Source organism: Cyrtonyx montezumae, unplaced genomic scaffold (assembly GCF_038088225.1).
Source record: "Cyrtonyx montezumae isolate F1298 unplaced genomic scaffold, pur_monq_1.0 scaffold_2, whole genome shotgun sequence".
Lineage (NCBI taxonomy): Eukaryota > Metazoa > Chordata > Aves > Galliformes > Odontophoridae > Cyrtonyx > Cyrtonyx montezumae.
In genome coordinates this window covers 13,665,110-13,687,486 of record NW_027071936.1, presented here as the reverse complement: position 1 = coordinate 13,687,486, position 22,377 = coordinate 13,665,110, and the positions used below count along the sequence as shown (strand labels likewise).

Genomic DNA, 22,377 nt, shown 5'->3' with positions numbered 1-22,377 from the left:
CTGGTTATTAAATAATGGCAATACAAAGAAAAATCCTGTTAGAATATCATACCGAATCAATTCAAGTGAATCTTTAATATCATATTACTGTCTTTCTTTGATTCTTACATCACTTGCAACAGAATTTCCATAAGACAGCTTCAATAAAATATTTTGGTCTTATTGATCATACAGGATGTACCACTTTATGATATTTTTGTTGTAGCGTTTTTGACCTGTTATTACAATTACATGTTTAAAGCAAACATATGTTTACCTTATTTGTGAGGTTCTGAAAAGAGTTACTGCATGACTGGAGTTTTAAATGTTTAATTTTCCTAACCTCTAGGCCTTAGTCAGTAGTACTACCTTGTAGAAGAGACAGGAGCCCACAATCATATATAATCTTCTCATGTTGTAGTAGTCTTCAGACTGTGAACAAAAGCACCAATTTTTAGTTCCGACTTATTTTTATTTTACAAAGTGAATACTAGTGAACTAATTGCAGTCTATCATCATTATTTAATATTTCCATTTCTGTCCACTTATATCAACAGGGCATCAGAATGGCAGTATTAAGAGTATTTTGAACAGTTAAGTGAAATAGGAAGTTTTAACCTACATTATAAATTTTCATGTCACTATAGTTTTCAGCTTAAAATAAGATGCTCAGATTTCCCATTCAGTGCCTACTTGTCCATAAACAAACTTTTTAAGACCTACAGATTTTACAGCAAACTGAAGCGTAACCACTGACACCAGAGGCCCTCCTAGAGCAAAACTTCCAAGTCAAAGCATTTTTAATACAGTGTTTTGCACTTCTACCCCAAATATGCCTACTCGTTAATCTTTTAGTTTAGATGCCCGTTGCTCTCAGTGTAGTAAGACTAACTTTATATATGGATATAGAGTTTTTTAAATTATTGGGTGTGATCAATTTATTCGCAATAAAGTACAATTTGGAAACATGCCCTTCTGAAACTATTCACCCAGCCTGGTACCATTTTTTATTTTGTTTTGGAAGACTGACTATATGTCTGTCTAAATGGTATTCATAGCTCTAACATTAATTATCTGAACAAGATTTTAGTACATTTACATCTCGCCACCCTGTACAGCAGGTAGAAAGCATATGCTCAAGTAAATTACTGTCTTCTCCTTTAAGATCCTGTATGACTTGTAATCGCTTTATTTAAACTGGTAAGTTCTCAGTGCTTTACTGAAATTTTCTGTTTTATTTACAATTACTTGGGGAGGAGACAGGTGCTTATACATAAAAAGAAGACAAACAACCAAAAAAAACCAACTCTGTTGAGATTAGAAGTGTCCTTACAGACAGCCTGTAGACTTAAATTACAGTGAACCATGTTTATTCAGTGAATAGTGCTAGAGGACGATAACATGGTAAGCACTGAGAAAAATTCAGGACAAAGGAAGCAGGTAACATTAATCTATCTTAAAACAGGAATAACAAAGCATACTTTTGCTTTGAATCCCACTTGATTACAAAGCGTGGCTGAGTAACTGGTGCATTTCTTAAGTTACTGAATATGGGGAAGGCAAAGAAGTGCTGTGCAATGCAAACAACAAAAGTAAATATTTACCAGTTCAGCAAAATCAGCTGCTTCAAGATCGCTCAGTGCCGTGTCAATTTCCATCTGAAATATTAAGCAGTACATTTTAATAGAGGCTATCAACACAGTAATTTACAGTAAATTCATAATTTACTTTATCTTGCTAATCTTAGAGGATTAGAATTCACAAGGACGAAGGGGAATGGACAGAAACGCACATGCTTTTTAACAGCAATAACAAATATTGAGAACACCTCAATTCATCAGAAAAAACATTCAATTGCTAAGTGTTTCCCTCTTCTTGGAAATGAAATTTCTCTTCCTGTATGCCTCCTGAACGCACTGTGCTGTGTATGAAGGAGATGTCACACTTAGTTAAAGCATGTTTTAAAACATGAGGACTAGAGACCACTCCTTGAAGGCAAGAGACAACACTGAGATCTGGCAAGCTACTGTATCCAGCTGAGTTTTCAGAAAAATCTTTCTCCACAGTGGATTTGTTTTTTTTATCTCTATGGAAATTTCCCAAATGTTCTCACACATGATGTTTGTTCTGCTGAAACTGCTTTACACTGGTGTATTTCACTTCATGCAGGAGCTGTTGGTGAATTCAAGTTTTTCTAAAAATACACTGCTTTACAGAACATGTCCGTAGCTGCTGAAGTCCATGACACAAATGTGCTACTAACGAAAACAACCTACAACCGACCATGACAAGCACCCTGGGCTGTTTAAACAAGCTGACTCTAATTGAAATACGGCCAGTTTCACAAACAGAAATGTCAACTACACAGTTGGCAGTCAACAAGTAACCAGCATCTCAGCTTTTTCTTCACTTAAGATGTAAATGGCTTTCTGCCCAAAATAACTGACATTTGTATTCTCCAAAGAATACACAAATAAAAAAAACCCTCACTAAATTTATCTACCAGAAATTTCCTCTTTGTCTAGAAAACTTTGTCTAGAAAAGTCTTGCAGATGTGGATGACCAAAGATAATTTTGGAAACCCATGTTCATATCACACATATTAAAATAAGTTTTGCAAAACCCTCTAAAACCCTGTAATTTTATAAGAAAGCAAACAACCTGCAAGCTAAAATAGAGATTGAAGCATTAAAGTCTGTCTCTGAAGAAATGCGAGAAAGAAGAATAAAAGCATGGAGGAAAAGAAAGGTTCACCAACATATAGTACAAAAAAATCATTTTCTTGATAGGAAAAAAAAGTGATGATAGAGGTGTGCTGAGTTACATTTCTAACACACATTACAGTGCTGACTAACTATATTTTACAACTATGAACTGCATAAACGCTTTAACCTCCTCAGTTGTGGAGTATGGATTTTGCAAGAGAGTGTATGGGTGTGTGTTACAAGACTAAGGGCACACCTCACAATTTTTCACTTGGATAGCAGATATAACTGGGATAATGAGATGAAAACAATTTTACTGAGATGCTCAAAAACCATGCACTTCTGTCACTCAAACAAATATTACAAAAGCAAATGTCTGACTAGAATTCTCCCCTACATTTAAGTATGATATGCAAACAGCTCTTCACATAAAATGGAAAGGAATTTTGTAATTACAGAGTGGAAAATATTTAAACATCATGATGGCAGAAACAATTCCTAGATTCACTAATATTCACTGAAGGACAGAAAATGAAAACGTAGTGAAGCATTCTTTCACTCCCTTAGGCTATTACAGCGCGTGCACTGTGCAGAAAGATATTTTGTCAACGGGAACCTAAATAGATGTTAAGAGTTTTTATATGACATGATTGTTCTAAATAGAAAAAGTGATCCAGTTTTAAAAGGCACCCGTCTCATTAAGGATCATAGCAATGCCCTGTCCAGTCATATGTTTAGGTCCTTGAACGATACCTACAGCATAGAAGTGCCTTTTTGAGCTAGACTTTTCAATTCAGGCTTCATAATTGATGCAGGTGAGTCCCGCGCCGCATTGGAGTCCTAAGACATTATTTAATACCAAAGCAAAAAGCTAGAGTAGATCAGTTGAATTGCCAGATTTTTCCCCCTAATAACAGAAGGAGATCAAGATTAGCACTTCAGCTGTAGTAACTTATATCTTAGGTGTAAGAGAAGATGAGATGGGTGCTACCTCAAGTCTTCATACTAACAGAAAAATAGTAGCTGCATGGAATATACGAACGTTTAACCTGATTCAGAAAAATCTCTGGAAACAGTTAAGAAATATAGTGCATCAGGAACAGCTTCATCATTAGGAACATGAGGGGAGTTACACTGATGCTACTACACACGATGTAGAAAAAAATCCTCAATTTCTCGAAATGCTCTCCCAAAGTATTAAGAGACCTAATTTCCATCATACAGCTGCAACTTGTAGGAAATTAAGAGATCCAGTGGCCTTAGCAATTCAGAACTAGTATCATACTACATAATTACATAAAGAACACCTCCAAAACTACTTCTAACCACCAACTTGGGTAATGAGCATTCTGAAGTAGAAACTTCTTCTCTGCATCAGATTTTATACTTACAGCAAGTAGGAGCAAAAAAGACTGAAATAACAAAGAATCACAAAAGTCACTTGTAAAGTTAATAAGATTACAATGAGGAAGTTAAATGCTGCACTTCAGGAGTAGCGTACTCCGAAAAGCTTCTAAAGTTTTACTTCCTAATCTACAGCCAACATATGTAAGTCTCTCTTCCCCTGTAACCAGTGGTTTGCTGTATATAGCCTAGAAAAGGTACAGAACTGAGATTCGTTCATATACTGACTACGTGGTTCAGCAAGAAGATGGCTTTTAGATTTCATTATCAATTCTCTATTTTTAGAGTAGTCTACGGCTCTGTTTTTGACTGGGGAAGCATAAAGCAGAACCCTGCTCATACAGAAAATGACAACACAGAAGCAATCATTAATCCATTTCCACGTTTTCCAAGTACAGATTAACTTCTGTACTCGAAGCATATCTGAAAACACAGCAGCCAACTGCACCCAGCAAGACCTTATTATCTACGTCTGAACCTACTGTGAGATCAATTATGTTCTACCAATGCTCTCCGTAGAAAACATAACCTTAAGGTAGTGATACTAAATCACATTAAAGCAAACTTTAGCACGGAAACAGAAAAAAATAAATGAACTGCGAAGGAGTTCCCAGAAGTCTTTCGGTTCCTTTCTAAACAAATACATGCATAGTTATGTTATTAAAACATTTGAGTTCAGAATTAACTGAAAATATAAAAAGCAAAAGACTAGAGTAACTTTGTGCATGTAAGCCACAATTACCAGCATTTGTCCTAAATGTCATTTCACACCAGTATTCTACATTCTTTGATGATTGCATCCTGTTCTCTTTGCATAACTCAATACATTGATAAAAGACTGTCTTCTAAATAGCAAGTTACACATGAGCTTCCGTAGTATTATTTTATCTATAGTACTAGTATTTTTACTACTAAAATTAATTTTTAATGTATTTTTGAAAGTACATAAATGATGAGAATCAAACATAAAGCTACATACCAGGACTTGCTTTCCTTATGACATATATTATTAGTTATGTATAGATAGACTGAAGTAATCTTAATTGCTTTATCATCATGCTCTTCCTAGGTAACTCTGAAGTCATTGAACTACATATGTAATAGCATTCTGTTTTCAAGGTAAACGCTGGCATAGCTCTAAAAGTAAGCAAAGGGTCCTGTAGGAAAACAGGCAGTCTACGTTTCAACTATACAATGCCAACAAAAGATGCAAGACCTGTGTCAGTTTTCTGGCTTGTCTTAGACAAAGAGATCTGAAAACAAGATCACCTTGATTTCCTGAGGCAAGGTCAGCCAGCGCAAGCCTGGGAGACTGTCTAAGAATAATGCACTGCAGGTAGCGTAGTGTTGAGCACTGGGGCTGGCATTTGAGTTGAGTCTTGCAGGCTGAAGTGCTCGCTGGAAGAACAGGTTGAAAAAATGATCCAGACGAGAAACATGCTCCACCTGGCAAAAAGCACTGAACAAACATGAACTGCAAGTTAAAATATCATCTAGAAACTTGTAGCTTGTTTATATAACCCTCTGTGCTGTCGAAGCCTCTTTGCATCATGGTCCTACATTTGGATTTTTTAACATTCATTTTAAACAAACGCTATACTAATACTCAGACAGTACGTACATACAAAGAAGAAATGGCCTTGCTGAAAGCAGTAGAGTACTACTGGAGCAACTTAAGATGAGGCAATGATCAGCTTCATATTTAAAAAAATGATCAGATTATTCTTTTTCTTTATTTTAATAATTTATTTAACTAGTTTTGTGTGTTATAGATCACTGTGCTATATGACTATTTTCTTCAGAAGATACAAAAAATTCTATTATTGCTAGTGGTCTCCTATACTTACAGGAAAATCAACTACTTTACCCTCCATGCTGAAAGCTAAACTTGTTCTGAGATGCATTTAAATAGCTGCATGTATAACAAATATAAGATGCTCCTTGTTAAAAATGCTATGAGGAAAAGCTAAGACTTGACATTATGTGAAATCATTTTGTCTAAAACATTTTTCTGAACAGCACAAAAGCCATAGGAACACTAGGATTTTCTCCGTGGCATATACACTTCAATCCTGAGGTGAATGTAAGCACATGAATAGCCCACCTTGGCAATTTTATTTAGGTTACAGTCAAACTGAAATTTTTCTGGGTAATTTCCAAATATAGAGAAGGATATTCACTCTGCCAAATAAAGTTGAGAAGTCCAGAGTGTTTATTTTAGTACAGATGTAACACTGTGATTCATATATACGTTTTGCAGACAGTGGTTTAATACATTTGCAGAGTGCTGTTGACATCTAGAGTGACTTTGGTTACGTGAATGACTTAACCTAATCAAGATGTTTTCTGAAGTAAAAAAGACTATTTCTAAAGTCTTACCAGTGTTAAGAGTAAAACAAAAGGTTAAGAAGAACAGAATCCTGGTTTTGCGCAAAGGTGAGAGAACAGGCAAAAAGAAAAAATCAATGTAAATATTAAAAATAATGTTCTTTTTCCATGAGCATCAGTTAAAAACTAGAGACTGAAAAGACTTTTGAAACAACTCACCTGTCTAAAGAGCCATACATAAATTTTAAGGTCCTGACAACATCTTCAATCATGTTCCTAAGCTGAGTAAGTGGCACACTAAAATACAAAATAATAATAATAAAAATAAAATGTTTCCTTATGTTTATAACATCTTTAACTACTGTGAATGCACACAGGCATCTTCTGAAGAGTCTCCACAACCAGTGATATACTCGCAAACAAAAATTACTTCATAAGACTGTGTGAGAAGTTTCCTTTGAGGAACTTGCCCATGGCCACACAGACATAGTAGCAAAGATGGAAGAAAATACTCAGAATTTCTTGACTTCTAGAACACATTAATACGTACTACTACTACTGTTACTCAGTAGTCTCTAATCAAGACACATCTTTACAAAACACTGAAAGTAACTGTTACAGCTTACACCTATTTGAGATCTGTTAAGACTGCATGCCCTCCATAGCCAATGAAGAAGAAATTGTAATGAGAGGTATCTAAAAAACACGAGCAAAGTCAATCCGAACAGTGGGATCTCAGCTATAAAATCTAACTTAAGTAAGAAGAATACATAGTAATCCTTCCCCCTTTCTTGTTCTTTGATATCAGAACAGTACAATCTGAGGAATTTGAGAAAAATATAAAAAAAAAAAAAAGAAAGAAAATAAAGTATTGTATTTAAAACTCACTTTTCTTCAGGAAGGCCAATCACAAGCAATTTGTCACATTCTTTCCAGTAAACAACTTGAACTAGTTTTTCGCATAAGAAAAGGGACGAACTAGAAAAATGAAGCCAGAAGTACTTCTGTTAGCATGATGAAATTAAAAAAAAAAAAAAGGAATTGTTTAAAATCACCTTCCAAGTTGGAATGTATGTGTTACATATACAAAATCTTATAATCATGTAAAATAATATGCATGCAACTGATCTAGATAATTACATTAATTATTAGAAAACCTGACCCTCTGACTTCTACTCCAAGTATGAGGACACCTAACTAGTAACAACATTTTCAAGTACAAGTATGAAGAAGGAACAACCATTACTGAAACAGCACGCTTTTCCTCCAAGAACTAATCCAGATGCCCCCTAAAGGTCTTCCTGTTATGCCCTTGCCCGTCTTTTAGTACATTTAATTTAGAAAGTGAAATGCCATTTCAGGTCACACTGAGATGAAGGATCTGAAGACAGTGTTTACTCACAAAAGGTTTTTAAAATAAGACCCCACAGGTAGATTTTGACAGCAAGCCCAAGAGCTATTAGGACCTATTATCTGCGGGACAAGTTTTAACTGCTGTGCTGTCTCCCTGTAACAGAAATTGCCCTACAAAGCTCATCACCCCCAGAAAGTTAGAACAAACCCATTTGAGCTACCGAGTAGATTAGAGCACAAACAGAATTAAACCTAGAGTTCCAGTCAGCAGTAATATATTATACAATAGATAAACAAATTGAATGTAATTACAAATTGAATGTAATTATCAATGGTTTCTGCTAAAAAACAAGGTCCGTAAACGTTTCCAACACTAAATTTCTTGTTTAAGTACTCAGCTAGGACCAGAACTAGAATTCATTTTTCAACTTGTGCAACTATGAACACAGATTCTGTAACTCAGTTCCTCATTCGTAAATTAAGTTATAATCATCTCTGTCCAACACTAAGGATCCCTATGAGTGAAAAAGAAATGTACTGGTACTAGTTAGTTGCTATTACAATGGGAGTTTGAAACAGACTTACTACATATTAGAGCTAGTTGTTTTACAGACCATCTAGAAAAATTACTAAAATGAAAAAGCGCTGATTTCTACTCCTGACTTTTCTTAGTATGATCTAAGAATATTTAAATAACTAACACAACACTGATGCAAAGTAGAAGACATGAAACTTTAAGCTTAAATAAATGACTCTGTGATTAAGTTGTTCCACTGACTCACTCATACTGAAGAAATTGATGGAACTGAATAAACCATAACACCATCATTTCATTAGTTATGAAATTCCCAACTATTTCCATAGGACTCCAGAAAATTTTTATCCTTCAAGGACCTTTCCAAGCAAAATAAGTAATAGAACTTACAACTCAATTAACAACAAACAAACACATCTCAAACGATACATAATACTTGAGCAGTTATCATAACTTTCTCTACTACAGAAGAGGAGCGCTGAGGATTTTCTGTTATGTTAAAAAGCATTTCAAAACAATTTAAGAATGCCTTTTCAAGAAAAAAAGTATCAGTGGAAAACAACCTAAAGCTAAGAAAGAGACTTTCTGCCTTTCAACAAGTTCTATATTCTTGGCAGTATTTTTCACTATTTGTACTGCCTTCATCCTTCTTGAACCAAAATTCTTGGGCTTGGAATCCCACTAACAGTTGGTTCTTTAAAAAAAAAAAAAGAACAACAACAACAACAAAATTAACTATTCATGACTTGTGTGATGTGAAAGGCAGTGCTGTGCAGAAGGGAATTGTGACCCAAGCACGCAGGAGATGTAAGCTGACATATAAATTCTCAGTGAATTAAGTGTGAAATTAAAGATGCTACCTCACTCCTAATTATTCCATCTGAAAATTGTCTGCCTTCAAGTATGTAATGACCTCTTGACATATTTCCACCACCTCTACCCACCTCCAAAAAGCTCAGAGCTATTTGTATCAGAATTCTAACCACAGTTCTGGTCTGTGGATACAAAAATATTTTATGGTGTTCCAAATAAAATGTGAAGTGAATTTTAAAGGTGCAGATGCTCATTAAGTGAAATACATATTTAAGTATTAGTTTATTAATTTGATTGAAGCTGTTGCAGAATTTTCAGTTTGCCAATGCACAGTGCCAAACAATTGAAGTTTAAAGTTTATTTAAGAATGTTTTAAGAGATCTATGAAGGGATCTGATAAAATAAAATATGTTATACTGAACTAAAAATCCTAAACACTGTTACCTATGACAAAAACACTGCCCCAGTTCAAGGTACATTGATGTTCTTGTTTTGTCTAGGCCTGGCTGCATGACCCACGTGCATTTTTCTGTACATGTACATTTCAAATAATAAGAGAAGTAACACATAAAATTTCAACGATTTTTACCTGAGAATCTGGGCGCCAGTAACACTTTCCATTATGTCAGACAGAGTGAGAAATATTCCCCTCACATTTTTGAGCTTTTGGGATGCTTCTGATATGGGGTACTGATAAAGAATTTCTTGCTGTGAACAAAGTTAACTGTTAGTTAAGGAAAGTGAAAACAAAGAAACAAAAACAAAACCAGGAAAAAAAAAAGATTTTTTCTGGCATCAATTTTTATTTTTAAACATGAAAGCTTTTATCATATACTTTCGCACAGTATCAAAACAAGCCGTGATCTACACAGGCATACTGCAAAGTTCGAAAATACAAGCAAACGTTTCTGACTATTTAACTACCGTTTTAAGGAAAAGTAGGACTTCTTTTGAATCAGTATTGTATGGAGAAACAGGAAATGACAAACGATTGGGCCACTGGTTTTACAGCTTTATGTACTCTGTTAACAAATCTGATTCCAAGAGACTGCAAACATTTGTTTGTTTCTTTCAAAGCTTTGATTTAAGAGCCACATTGCCCATCAAACAGACAGCTCTTTAAAAACAAAAAGAACACAATGACTCAGATCTCTCCCTGTCCCTACCTATTCACACTATGTGCACAACAAAACATAACACTTTGGTGTATGTTCAAATCACGTACACACCATAAACCAATTTAACCACCAAACCTCTGACTGTATTTGTTGGCATGCTCATAGAAAGGTCAGCTTGAAACTGAAGATCAGTGAGGATGAATGTTTGTGACACTTATTTGTATTTTTCTTATTGACTCTTTTAACAAAAAAGTTACTTAAGCATGTTCTGAAATAGTATATTAATTACTTCAGGAGCCATAACAACAGAACATTAATAAGCAAATGTATGATTCTCCACAGTTTTGCTTTCTGCCAAATCACGATATGTTATATTCAGCCCATCCAATGCAATGAGAACACTGAATTATTCTTCTACACAAAAGAAACCCTGATGTGATTAACTTAGCTATTTTATTGCTCAGTGCCAATACCCGTTAGATTTTCCTTCATCAAGATTAAATTAATGTTTCATTGTAGACAGACCTGGCAAACTCTTCATTCTTATCCAATCTAATTAACTTTATTTTCAAACAGCTATTAGTAACGAGCATTTTTTTCTCAAACCAATCCCTCAGCAGGAAAAAAAAACAACCCACCATTTTCCAATTATAGCACTACAAAGGGCTAAAAGAAAACATTCTCTCTTTTTCTCTCCTCATTATGAATGGGGTCCTTTACACAAAATTCATTTGAGAATTATCTGAACACTTTCCCAGGGAAAGAAAAGACAACTATAACAAAAGGTCACAGCTGAAACATATATATATATTAATGAACTAGTAAGGCTCAGCACATATCACCACCATAGAGGATCAGCTGTCCTCAGAGCACGATGAAAAGTACCACTGTAGCCCTAAGTTCAATGGAATTGCCAAATGAGAAGCAGCTCATACTTTAAAAAAATCATAAACCCTACACAAAACCAAACACCCTAAACCTGAGAAGAGCATCTAGATTAAGGGCTTAACCTTTAACTTACCAATTTCTCCTTTTTAAATTAGTATTTTATTTATGTCTCAAGCTGAATCTTAATAGCATTTTTTTCCTCCATTCAGTGCAGCCTCGACAACAAATGAAATGGAACTGAGTCAAAAATATGCTGACCAGCAAAAATACTACAATCTTCACAGTGCACTGACAAGAGTTAAATCTTACATTAAAAAAAAAAAAAAGAAAAGAAACAAAAGAGGAAAAGAACACTACGCACTCCTAAAGATTCATTTAGAAGTTACAAAACCTGAGTGAAATTCTCCAAGAAACACAACTGTCTTCGTGAGCCAAGATAGCTTAACACCTTACCTTCATAGGCACTTCCCATTTTTACGTGACAGTTTGTAACAGTAAAACTATCGTGTAGAAGGACTATGAACTTCATTCCTTTTAAAATATGGTACCATCATTCAAATGCATAAAATATAATATAATGTTTGGTAGTGCACATAAAGTATGTTGGTACAAACAGTGTATGCTATAATCATAACTTTGAATTAAAGCATAAAAGACAATATCAAACCATCATCACATGGGACTCATGACACACACACAATCACAAATACTTTCTAACACTGTTTTCCTTAAGGACTGTTAGATAAAGCTTACAAGTCTTAGAGATCATGAAGTCTATTTTTGGGTGCCAAAGGCTCACAAGTGGAAGAATTAGTAACTAGCCCAAGTTGCCAATGTTTATAAAGACGTGATCTGCATACCATGCTTGTTTAGTATGTGAGTAGAGAAGCTTAGTGATGGATCATTGTATTTCTCCACTGTGCAAGATGGCATGAGCATATAATAATTCAGTGTTAACTTGAACTAATGTAAACTAAATTTGGAATAGTACCTCTACAGCACAAATGTCACTTAGTGTTTACCCAGTGAAAATGAAAGAAATTCCCTGAAAAAGTTAGCTTTCTTTTTCTACTGTGTTCAAAAAAAAAAAGAAGAAAAAAAAAAAAAAAAAAAAAAAAGCCTTGGTTATACCAGCAAAGCATATCGCAACACCAGAGACTATTTAGGGCTGCATAACTGCCAAGACTTACCAGGAAGCAATTCTTCCATGGTGTGAAAGGAGAGGACAAATGCATTATAATCCTTCTTTTACCTCCACTCAACATTCAGCCTTAATCCCATTTCTTGGGAGAAAGTAGAGAAATAACGGGGCCAAGAAAGCACTGCTCACTTACTCTGAAGTACAGGAATTGCCATTAAGCACTTGCATATCTATTTACCTACCAGAATCAGAGACCTTGAATTTCTTCGTTTCTTTTTATAATATTTCATATGAAAATTATATGTGTCCAAGAAAGCGCTGGTCTACGTCTACAGCCATTGCCCCATACCCGTCCCATACATGTAATGTAGGATTCTTGGTCAAGCTTAGAACTTAAGGTCAAATAAGTATTTCTAACAGCTAAGTCAACTTTTATAAAGCACCTTAAATTTATTTAATAAATTGTTAAATAAGCTTTTTTCATCTTTATCACAGGGAAATAAGAAAGAAGAAAAGTACTGTGCTACTGCGTGTTTTAATGGAAGCAGTATCACGATGAAGATTACACAGAAGGAAGGCTACTAAAAATTGTAAGTGAAATTGATATAGATTAATTTCCAATGATGGTGTCTAGTATGAAAACCTGTAGTCTCTTGAACAAAATAAGAAAGAATTGCAAAACAAATCTCACAGCGTTAGTATATAGCAGCAATATATAAAGAAGCATAGGGTACCTTGAAAGTATTAGAGTTAAAAGAATGTGATTTCTATTGCAAAGCCAAGTACTGCAGAGTTACGAGGTACAGAATTCATGGTTGCCTATTAAGTCTTAATTATACACACATCTGCCCATCTCAGGCTCTACACAAGCCTAGCATCTTTCAAAAAAAGAGACAATGTCACGTTGCATATGTACAAAATGGCTTAATTAAAGTTCCACGAGCTAAATGTGAGAAGTACAGAAGGGGACAAGGGTCTTTTTCTAAATGTCTACTCCCAAAGAGTGCACTTGGGCCACTATTCATTTTCTGATCAGGCAACAGGCCAAGCTCAACCCTCCACTCTGTTCTCTATCTGCTGAGCATGTGGAGCAGAACAGCTGTAGCTATGGCTACATCAGGAACATCTACACAAACTTACAAAAGGTTACGTGTAGACTGGAAATTTTTTTCTGAAGAACACAAAAGGAAAGAGATGTGAAAGGAAATTTTATTGGACAACGAAAGTGTACTTCGGTACCTGAGAAAACAATGCCCAAGCAAGAATCAGCAGTCGGCTGCAAACAGCAGACAATGCAAGACTCTTCTGAGAAAAGGCATATTAGCATTTCTAAACAAAAGGGGACTGTTCAGTAAGATTATGTGTGGGGACTGCCAACAGCTCCCACTGAGGAAAAGGCTCTTCTGATTAGGCAGATTTCATACTTCCAATTTGAATCATGTATTCAACGTGTCACAGAGAGCATTTGAGAGACAATAATGAAGTTCTGATTTTGCCTCTGCTTTCTCTGTTAACACCTGGTCTGTTTTCTCTGTCAAGACAACCAGCCGTGCTGAAGTGACTTTAAGCCCAATTAGAGTTTGTCTGCAGTGATTGTTTCCCCCCTGAAATTTCAGGCTTTATTTCTGTCAAAACAGACATTTGGCAGACTTCTCATTACTCAAATTGATCAGCAAGATTTTCCATCTTTTAATATCAAAAGGCACAGCATTTGCTGCTACCAGTTTTTACCCTTCCTCTTCACTTTTCTTAGCTAGACACATACCTCATCCTTAGATGTTTCTGAATCCAGTTTCAGTGAGAGGAACATAACGATATGAGGAACACTCTGTAGAGCCTGCTGAAGTCCCATGCTGTCTTCCCCCCACAGAAGCCGAACCAGGTTGTTCATACTCGACTGTTCCCGTTTATTCCTTTGCTGAGAGGCTCCTTCAGGCTCAAATACCGATGTCTCAAATGTGAGTTTTACCTATTAAAGCAATTAATTATTGCAAGAATGATGATGCATTTACAATTACATTATAACACCAGATAAGAGGGATGTCATTTGAGACATTTAAGAGATATCCTCATAGTTGATTTTTTTAAGAACTTACACGACACAACACTAAATTCTTCTAAACATCTGTACAAGACAAAAGCATTCAAGAATTGCTGCTGTATGAGGAAAAACAATTATACACTCAGTGCTACATAACCATTTATTACTAACAAGAACAGCCAGCTATTATACGCTTTGTGAGCCATTTAAGTAAGCATGTGGTTTGGTGTGTTTTCATACTCAATTTTCATGGCTTTGAAAATGGAAAAATATACTTACTGCTCTCAGTTTATTTGAACACAAAATGTATTACCACCATTTTTAAACATACACTAAATTTGACTCTTTCTAAATATTAGCACTTCTGTCCTTATACATCCTCAAGGCTCTTTCGTGGACGTTTCATTGGTGTTTTGAGCATGCTGACAGGTACAGTTAAACAGGAAAATAAATTTATACAGCGTAGCAAAACTAAGTAGACATACTCTCAGTTCTTCATTTCTTATGTTTTTATCCAAGTTTGTTTGCCTATGTGAAAATAACCTTTATTATTCGTTGACAATCATTTGTTGACTTAGCAGATCTCAAACACAATGTAACATACCAAATCCCACTTCTGTCAGTGACAATGTAGCCTACAGATTAGTGCAATTAAAGTTTTTGGGTTTTTTTTTCCAGTTGCAATACATCCAAAAGCCTAAGCAGAGCCAGTATGTACATTTAAACATTGATGCTTTTATATTTTCATAATTGCCTGTATGTGCATACACAAGTCTTGAGAGGAGTCCCAGCAAGAAGATGTAATGCTTTAAAACACGCACTGCCTGTCCAACAAGATCCGAGAGATGAGCCACCATCATCTCTTCTAGCTACACCATTTATGTCACATGCTGCCTTCTTCCATCCCACTCTATTCCCTCCCAACACTACTCATTAATCTTTTCCTCTCCTATTTTGGCCGCTATCAGCATTTTTTTATTCTTCTCATTTCTATTCTTTGGAACGGCACTGTACTCCATCATGCTCTCCTGTCACGTGCTACCACTTCTCTTTCCTCTCGGCAAGTCATCCCTGCTCTTTCCTCATCATTTCAGTTTCATTTCAATGCACAGTGTGCTAACAGGACTCGAGGAGTAACGGCATCCAGCTAAGCAGCAGCAGCTTTTTATGACCCAGTAACTTGATCGCTCACAGTTGTAGAGCATTTCCTCCTGCAGCATTCTGTGACTCAGTTCTCTTTCTACGTCAATCCATCTGCATGTATTTCAGAGGATTTTCTTCATATCCCGCTTAACTTCTTGCAGATTTCCTCAAGACTCAAGAGTTCTTTCTCTTAACTTCAACTACATCTTGTCTGTGGAAACTTATTCACAACACTTAGGCTACAGTTCCTACTCTAATGACGCACAGATGTCATTCTTGCTGCAGTCTATCTTTCAGCCTCTCTAAAAAAATCTCAGTCTGTCTTGTCTTAAGAGACATAACCATATGGCTCTCCAAGCAAAGACTCAAATGAATTGGGCCAAACAAAACTGTAATTCTCCTTCCTCCTGCAGCCTCCTTGCTGGCTCCCACATCACTGCACGCAATGCCACGCCACTCAGATGAGGAGTCACTACATTTTGAGAAAGGTCTCTCACCATAATTTCGCTTCCTGTTATAAGTCTATTTGATTCTATACAGCAGCTCTCATTCAAGTTCTAGTCTACATTTATCCTTTAAAAAATTGCTGTGAAAAAGATCACGTAGGCTAGAAAATGCTTAAAGAGAATGAAACCAAGAGGCTACATTTCTACAATGAAGCTCTGTCCTGAGCACAAGATCCAATTAAATACATGACAACTGAGGAATTCTTTCATGAATACTGAGTATGAAATCTTTCACAGTTTTGACTCCAGTTCTCTTAAAAAAAAAAAGTCAATATACAACAGAAAACAGGAAAAAAGACTTCAGAATGGAGAATTGGAAAAAGCACAGAAAATATTGATATCCCATTCCAAAAATATACAGCATGTATATACTCTCAACACTTAGAAGAGTTCTCAAAAAAAATACAAACAAAAAACTATCATATTGCACTATATTGCAAGAAGGAACGGATGAAGATGATAATATCGAGGTACAAAGATGGGGATTTTTTCAGCTTAGGAAAGAAGAGTCAAAAGTTGAATGTGACAGAGCTCTCCAAAATCACAGAACAATAAGAAGAACAAGAAGACAGCTGTTATTCCTAACACCAGAGCCTGTAGGCATTAAAATCACTTCGTAGGAAGCAGGTTGAAAGCCAACAGAAATGAACATAACGTATAACTCAGTTACGTAAAATCACTGTTCTAGGATGCTGTGGAAGTCAAAGGAATTTTAAGGACTAGATTAAAATAAGCTACAAACTAGAAAGTGATCCAGCAAGTCCCTAAGCTGTTATTAGGAGGACTGCTGGAACATCAACAAATAAGATGGGAGAATCCCTGTATACTTGAATTTTTTGTTAATACTTTTTACTTGAACATTTTTCAGTGTTGATACATGGAAAAATACTCCTGTTACATTTATGGTCTGACCCAGAAAGGCATGCTCTGTGTTTATCTGTAAGAAAGCTGTACGCTCTAGAATATGGATTTTATTACAGGCAGAACTGGTGGCATTGCCTGCCATTTCCTGTTTAAGATGCTGTTTTCCATGTGCTTATGATTTGCCAAACCATAATTTAAAAACTCAGGCTGAGATTTCTGACTACCTGCCTCAAGCTGAATATTTTTAGAAAGCTTACTGCAACTTCTAAGTATCTGAATAAAGAGAAGTGTATTCTTCTATGCACATCTCATTCCTAGTCAGTCTCTCCTCTGTCTGGTGCTATTCAACACCTCAAAGGTTCTGCTGCTTTCAAGCCTCGCCTTGAAGAATGCGTAGCTCCAGCACCACTGCCATATGTCAGACAGCACAGAAACTCATTTTAATTCTTATATAATAAAAGTAATAATAAAGATGTTGAAGAAGCACCTTTTTGGATCTTTAAATTACAAAAAAAAATAACCACACTACTCTGAGCATTATTTAGCTTCTCTGAAGTTGACCAACTTCCATAGGATGTTTGCCTATAAAGCTCCCCAAAAAGATAAGTTTGAGTAGCTTTCTGGATGCTTACAAGTTACCTGCTTAAAAGAGATGACAGAATGAAACAAGGGAGGGGTTTGTTTAGTTTTGTTGTACTATCTCAGTGACTCAGGGAAACTGTCTTCTGTGTGTATCTAGTAATTCCGTGGGATGCACAGAAATACCATCAACTGAGCTTGACTAAAATAAATCACTAAGTTTGTTCAACTCTGCCTGAAAACAGGTCCTGATTTTCTTTTTCGGATGCATTTAAGAAATGAAATGTAACATCAAGCTTTATGAATATTCACGAGTACAACTATAGAAGGAAAAGAACACGTGGGCAATGATCAGCGTCAGATTAAGCAGCAAATATTTGGATTTCAGAAACGTAAAATTGCGCAGATCACAGAACATAGCTTTACTATACTGTCTCAGTCACTGATAGAGGGGTATGCTTTGTCCTGTTGCATTCAATGACTGCTGAAGAACTTTGAAATGAGTTAACTGGGACTGGGACCTGATCTTACTAAGAGACCTACAAGCACCCAAACAGAAACAGTTCCGCTGTGGGAGAGGGGAAATAGGAAATAATGCTCTTCCCTTGTAAACACACTGCTCTAGCCCCTGCACACTCAAAAACGAGTTTGCCAAAACTCAGCTAATACAAACAAAATTTGGGAAAGGTAACACAATAATGAGAGATGTTAAGCAAAATGCTGCATCTGAGAGAAGTTAGGTACGTAATTTTTTAATTTAATTGCAGTATTTTTTACAACAAACCCAGAAGAATGGTGACTCAGCTTTTTATTTCATTAACTCATGATGATGTTAAGAGCGCTTTAATTGGCATCTTTTTAAAATGTATGCAATGTACAATGAATGAGAAATCATTTCGTGCAACGTGTGCTGAATGAGAAGATATTCACAATTTTGCTTGTAACAGCTGCCTTTGTTACCATCTTAGAAACAACAACCCTCTGTTTCTTCAGCAGTATGAGCACAGAGTTCTACACTGCAAAAAAAAAAGAACCATGTATTTAAATTCTCTATTTGTCTATTTCAGCAATCATTCTTTCAGCTTGACTAAAATTACACGGTAAAAAAGGAATAATTGCACTTTAATAAAAGGTTTTGGAAAGCCAACATGACAAATGGTTCTATGGTTGAAGTAAGCACTGTCAGTAAATTTGTCCAGTAGACAGTGAAAATGTTAACGCTGCGTTAAAAATCACTACTATGCAAAGGGTTGCACTGCATTTAAGCAACAAGCCCACTCCAATCTAGCAAGGATACAATTAAGTAAACTATATCATCACTGTTTTTGTAATCATTCCATATTTAATAATAGTTAAATCAACTCCTTATTTGGTCCAGGACAGGCAAGACAAGGTTTTTCTGCAATGGAGCTCTGCCAAAATCTGACCACAACTCTGGTAGCAGAGGCAAGCTTCGTACTGTTGAGTATCTTGGAAAACTTCCTAAACTGACATTGTAGTACTCAATCTTATTGCAAGTGCAGATGCAGTTCTACAAGCACTTACGCCATGTTGCAAACAGAAGCACGTTTAAAAAGAAATAGAAGTTTTTGGTTTTGTTATCTCTGGACAGTAAAACGTTTTTATTTTCGCTTCATATATTCTACCTAAGTAAAGCTACCAAGGGCTACAGACATACTGTGAGATACACTATCATTCTAACCTCCTCCATCTTGTATTGAGTTACAGCTTTTACCTTGTTTGCCTGTTCACCAGGATGTGGATTTAAGCCAAGTAAACTAAAAACACTTACATTTATCGTACTAACAATGCAGGTAATTTACATTCTATGTCTTAATTCTTAATTATTTAATTCTTTTTATAGTTCCAAAAATATTTTTCAGGTAGGAGACAAGCTACATGCAGAGTATTTTGTATGAAAAAACATTATTCACCTATTTTGTTTGTTTCGTATCCATTTTAATCACTATTCAGTATTGAAAGATGTTAAAAACATTTAAGCTGAAGACTTTTAAACACTCTATTTCTCTATTTAAATGCAAGAACTATCAATACCTCCATTTAAATACTCTTAAATTTCTTTAATAGCTCTACATGTTACATCAGGGTTTGTGACTCCTTTACACTGATGAATTATTTTATCTCAGTATTTATACACCAGTTATTTATGAACTAGGTAATCAAATTCAAAATGACAAGCAAACATTATTTTTACACTTCACTCTTTGACTCCATCATAATTATTTCCAAGGGATAATAAAATAGCAGCGTATGCATTCACTACCACCACTATTCTTCAGCTTACAGTTATTTGGAAGCTAGACATTAATAACTTGCTTCATACATTCTGCTGTCAGACTGCACATCTTGCTGAAGTTGGTCACAAACTAGAACTTCCTCATCTAAGAGAAAGATCACCTAATTAACTTTTCCTGAGCAAAAAAAAAAAAAAAAGATTATACATACTATTTATTTTTACAAAGGACGTTCGGAATAAATGTTCAACTGTACCTGCATAGGACCTGGAATGCAAGACAGAACTCTTTCTATGTTTTCAGAATTCACATCAACATCATTTACAGCAACTAGAGCATCTCCTGGAGATAAAAGAGATAAAGCCATGAATTAGAGGCCATTACAGTACAGTACAAAGCCAAACAGTGTTTTGTTTAGAAAAATAAATATGGCATCCATTTATAAATAACTTAAAACATTTAATTAGATGAGATCTACCTGCAACATTCACTATGCTTAGAAACAGGTCTATTAACTCAAATGCTCTGAAGTCCTTACTGCCACATTTGTATTGTTTTACGAAAATAACTGGCAAGGTCTTTTCCCTCCATCCAGGTTTCAGTCCATCCTATTGACTCATTCTTCCTACGTGCACTTGAGTTCGAGGCCATTATATACAGAAGAGGTTTCAATCATTATCTGACAGAGAACCTCATCATCCCTTTCCCCTTTCTTCTTACAGTAGTGCTGCCATTTCCTGAGAACTTAGTAACTCAGCTTAGTTTAGTAAACTGGCAGAAAATCATCCATTCCCCAGTTAAATAACTTTTGAATCCCAGATGCTTTAAATGACCTCTTGAGTTAGCAGAAAGGAAAAAAAAGGACTGCGTGGACAGCATATGATGGACTTTAGCTACCCTGCTGTGGTGGTGAGCAGTTAGTTTAGCCAATCATCTTGTGAAATGTCAGTCATCCTCCTCAGAATCACGGCTACTTCATTTAATGCCTACATCTCCTCGGTCTCTTAAGCCACACCATGATTTAGCCCTCTCTCTTTCTTCCAAAGTCTTGCCTTGTTCTGAGGCTTCTTATCCCTCTTTATCTTTTTATCTGTCAGTTCTTCCTACCTAATGACATCTCACATTTTCTAAACTCCAGCTCTCTCCCCATTACTGAAAATACAATAAAAAAAAAAAACAGGACCCCACAGAAAGAAATCACCTGCAGATAGAAAGGGTTTGAAAAAAATTAAGGGCAGATAGAAAAGCAAAAAGAAAGGAATTAAAGCTTAAAAAATAAAAATACACACTCAACTATAAATTTCAAAAATAGAACTGGAATTTCTATTTCAAGCAAGGGAAAATATTGCAGTTAATTAATGATTCTACCACATCCTCTGCAAAAAGACAGGTTTACAACGTAGCAGGTAAGAAAGATGAGAAAGATCAGTGGGAAAAATTATTATTGCTCCTATGAAGGACTTCTTTTTTCAAGTACAAGCAGCTCTCTCCCTACTCCCCATGATTTTAGATGCACAGTGCAGTAAAGTTTTGACTTAATGAACAAGAACTACTCAAAGGTAGGATAGTTGCAAGTTAAAAGAGCATTTAAAAGCAAGTAGAAGAGCTCAAGGCAGAGTCCTAGGACTTGACAGCTAGCAATTGAGAAAGGACTGTTCAGTCTGCACTCACACAAGTAATTATGATCAGAACTACTATCTTCTTTGTTGAAGAACACTCAAATAACACATACTTAAGATCATCGCTCACAAATAGAAGAGAAAGCTTAAGTTGCTCCTGTACTAATCCAGAGCACTGTTTAAAGCAAAAATAGTTCTTATTCTTTCTGTTCTGTCAGGGAAATAATTCTACTGTAAAGACAAAATGTGGGCATCTGATCTTCTGCTCCACAACAGCGTTCAAACAAACTGCGCACACTTAGTGAAGATATATGTACCTTCACACTTAAGGAATGTTTTTGGACCACATCTGATAGGGTAGAATACACAAATACTCTTTGAAAAAAGATCCATCAGTATTTAGATGCTTTATACTCGAAGTGTTTCATTTATTTGACAACTATTGTAAGTCTGTAAAACTTTGGTTGGAGAGATAAATATTTATTCCATTCAATTTGTAAAAATGTAATCACATACCATAAATGGAACAGCTTTCCACAAGACACTGCCAAAGCAGTCCCATAAGGCCCCCTTCATTTTGCCAGAAAATGCTGTATCTCTAGGCAAGAACTGCAAATTGACACTGAATAAGAAAAACTACACCCATCAGTACTGACTTCCCAGATCGGGGATGGTGGGGCTCTTGGCCTTTTCTTTTTGCCAAAGAAAACAGAACGCAGTAGACGGAGACTACTAAGAAACAGAATGAAAGCCACTACTAGCACAACAGGAAGGAAGTAAAATTACGAACATGAAGCACCTTAAAACAGAACACAACCGCAGGATCTACCCAGTGTGGCAATTTATGACAGTGAGAGTTTATATATATGCAAGTATTCCTTGTTAGAAGCAGTATTAACCATTTCCTTTGAGAAACACGTCTTTCCCTTTAAAGATTTGGGAAACTCAAAAGTGAGATTGACTTAGGTTCTTAGACATTAAATCAAAAAGGCGGTATGCAAAATACAAAATTCAACTTCGCTCATATTTAATCAATTTAGATTAAATAACCTACAACAATCCAACCAAACAGCATCGTTTCTTAAACTTGATAATTTGCAGAGTTC

General features: G+C 35.7%; 1 protein-coding gene across 1 annotated transcript in view; it reads right to left on the bottom strand.

Moving 5' to 3' along the window:
* Positions 1 to 22,377, bottom strand: part of INTU (inturned planar cell polarity protein) — a 42,167-nt gene that overhangs the window by 6,825 nt on the left and 12,965 nt on the right. The window contains exons 3-10 of the mRNA XM_065736399.1: positions 19,909 to 19,994; positions 14,030 to 14,233; positions 9,707 to 9,825; positions 7,305 to 7,394; positions 6,636 to 6,713; positions 5,358 to 5,547; positions 1,584 to 1,637; positions 349 to 411 (exon numbers count right to left, since the gene is read on the bottom strand). Of these exons, the coding sequence (XP_065592471.1) occupies positions 349 to 411; positions 1,584 to 1,637; positions 5,358 to 5,547; positions 6,636 to 6,713; positions 7,305 to 7,394; positions 9,707 to 9,825; positions 14,030 to 14,233; positions 19,909 to 19,994 (884 nt within the window). The remainder of the gene's footprint in view (positions 1 to 348; positions 412 to 1,583; positions 1,638 to 5,357; positions 5,548 to 6,635; positions 6,714 to 7,304; positions 7,395 to 9,706; positions 9,826 to 14,029; positions 14,234 to 19,908; positions 19,995 to 22,377) is intronic.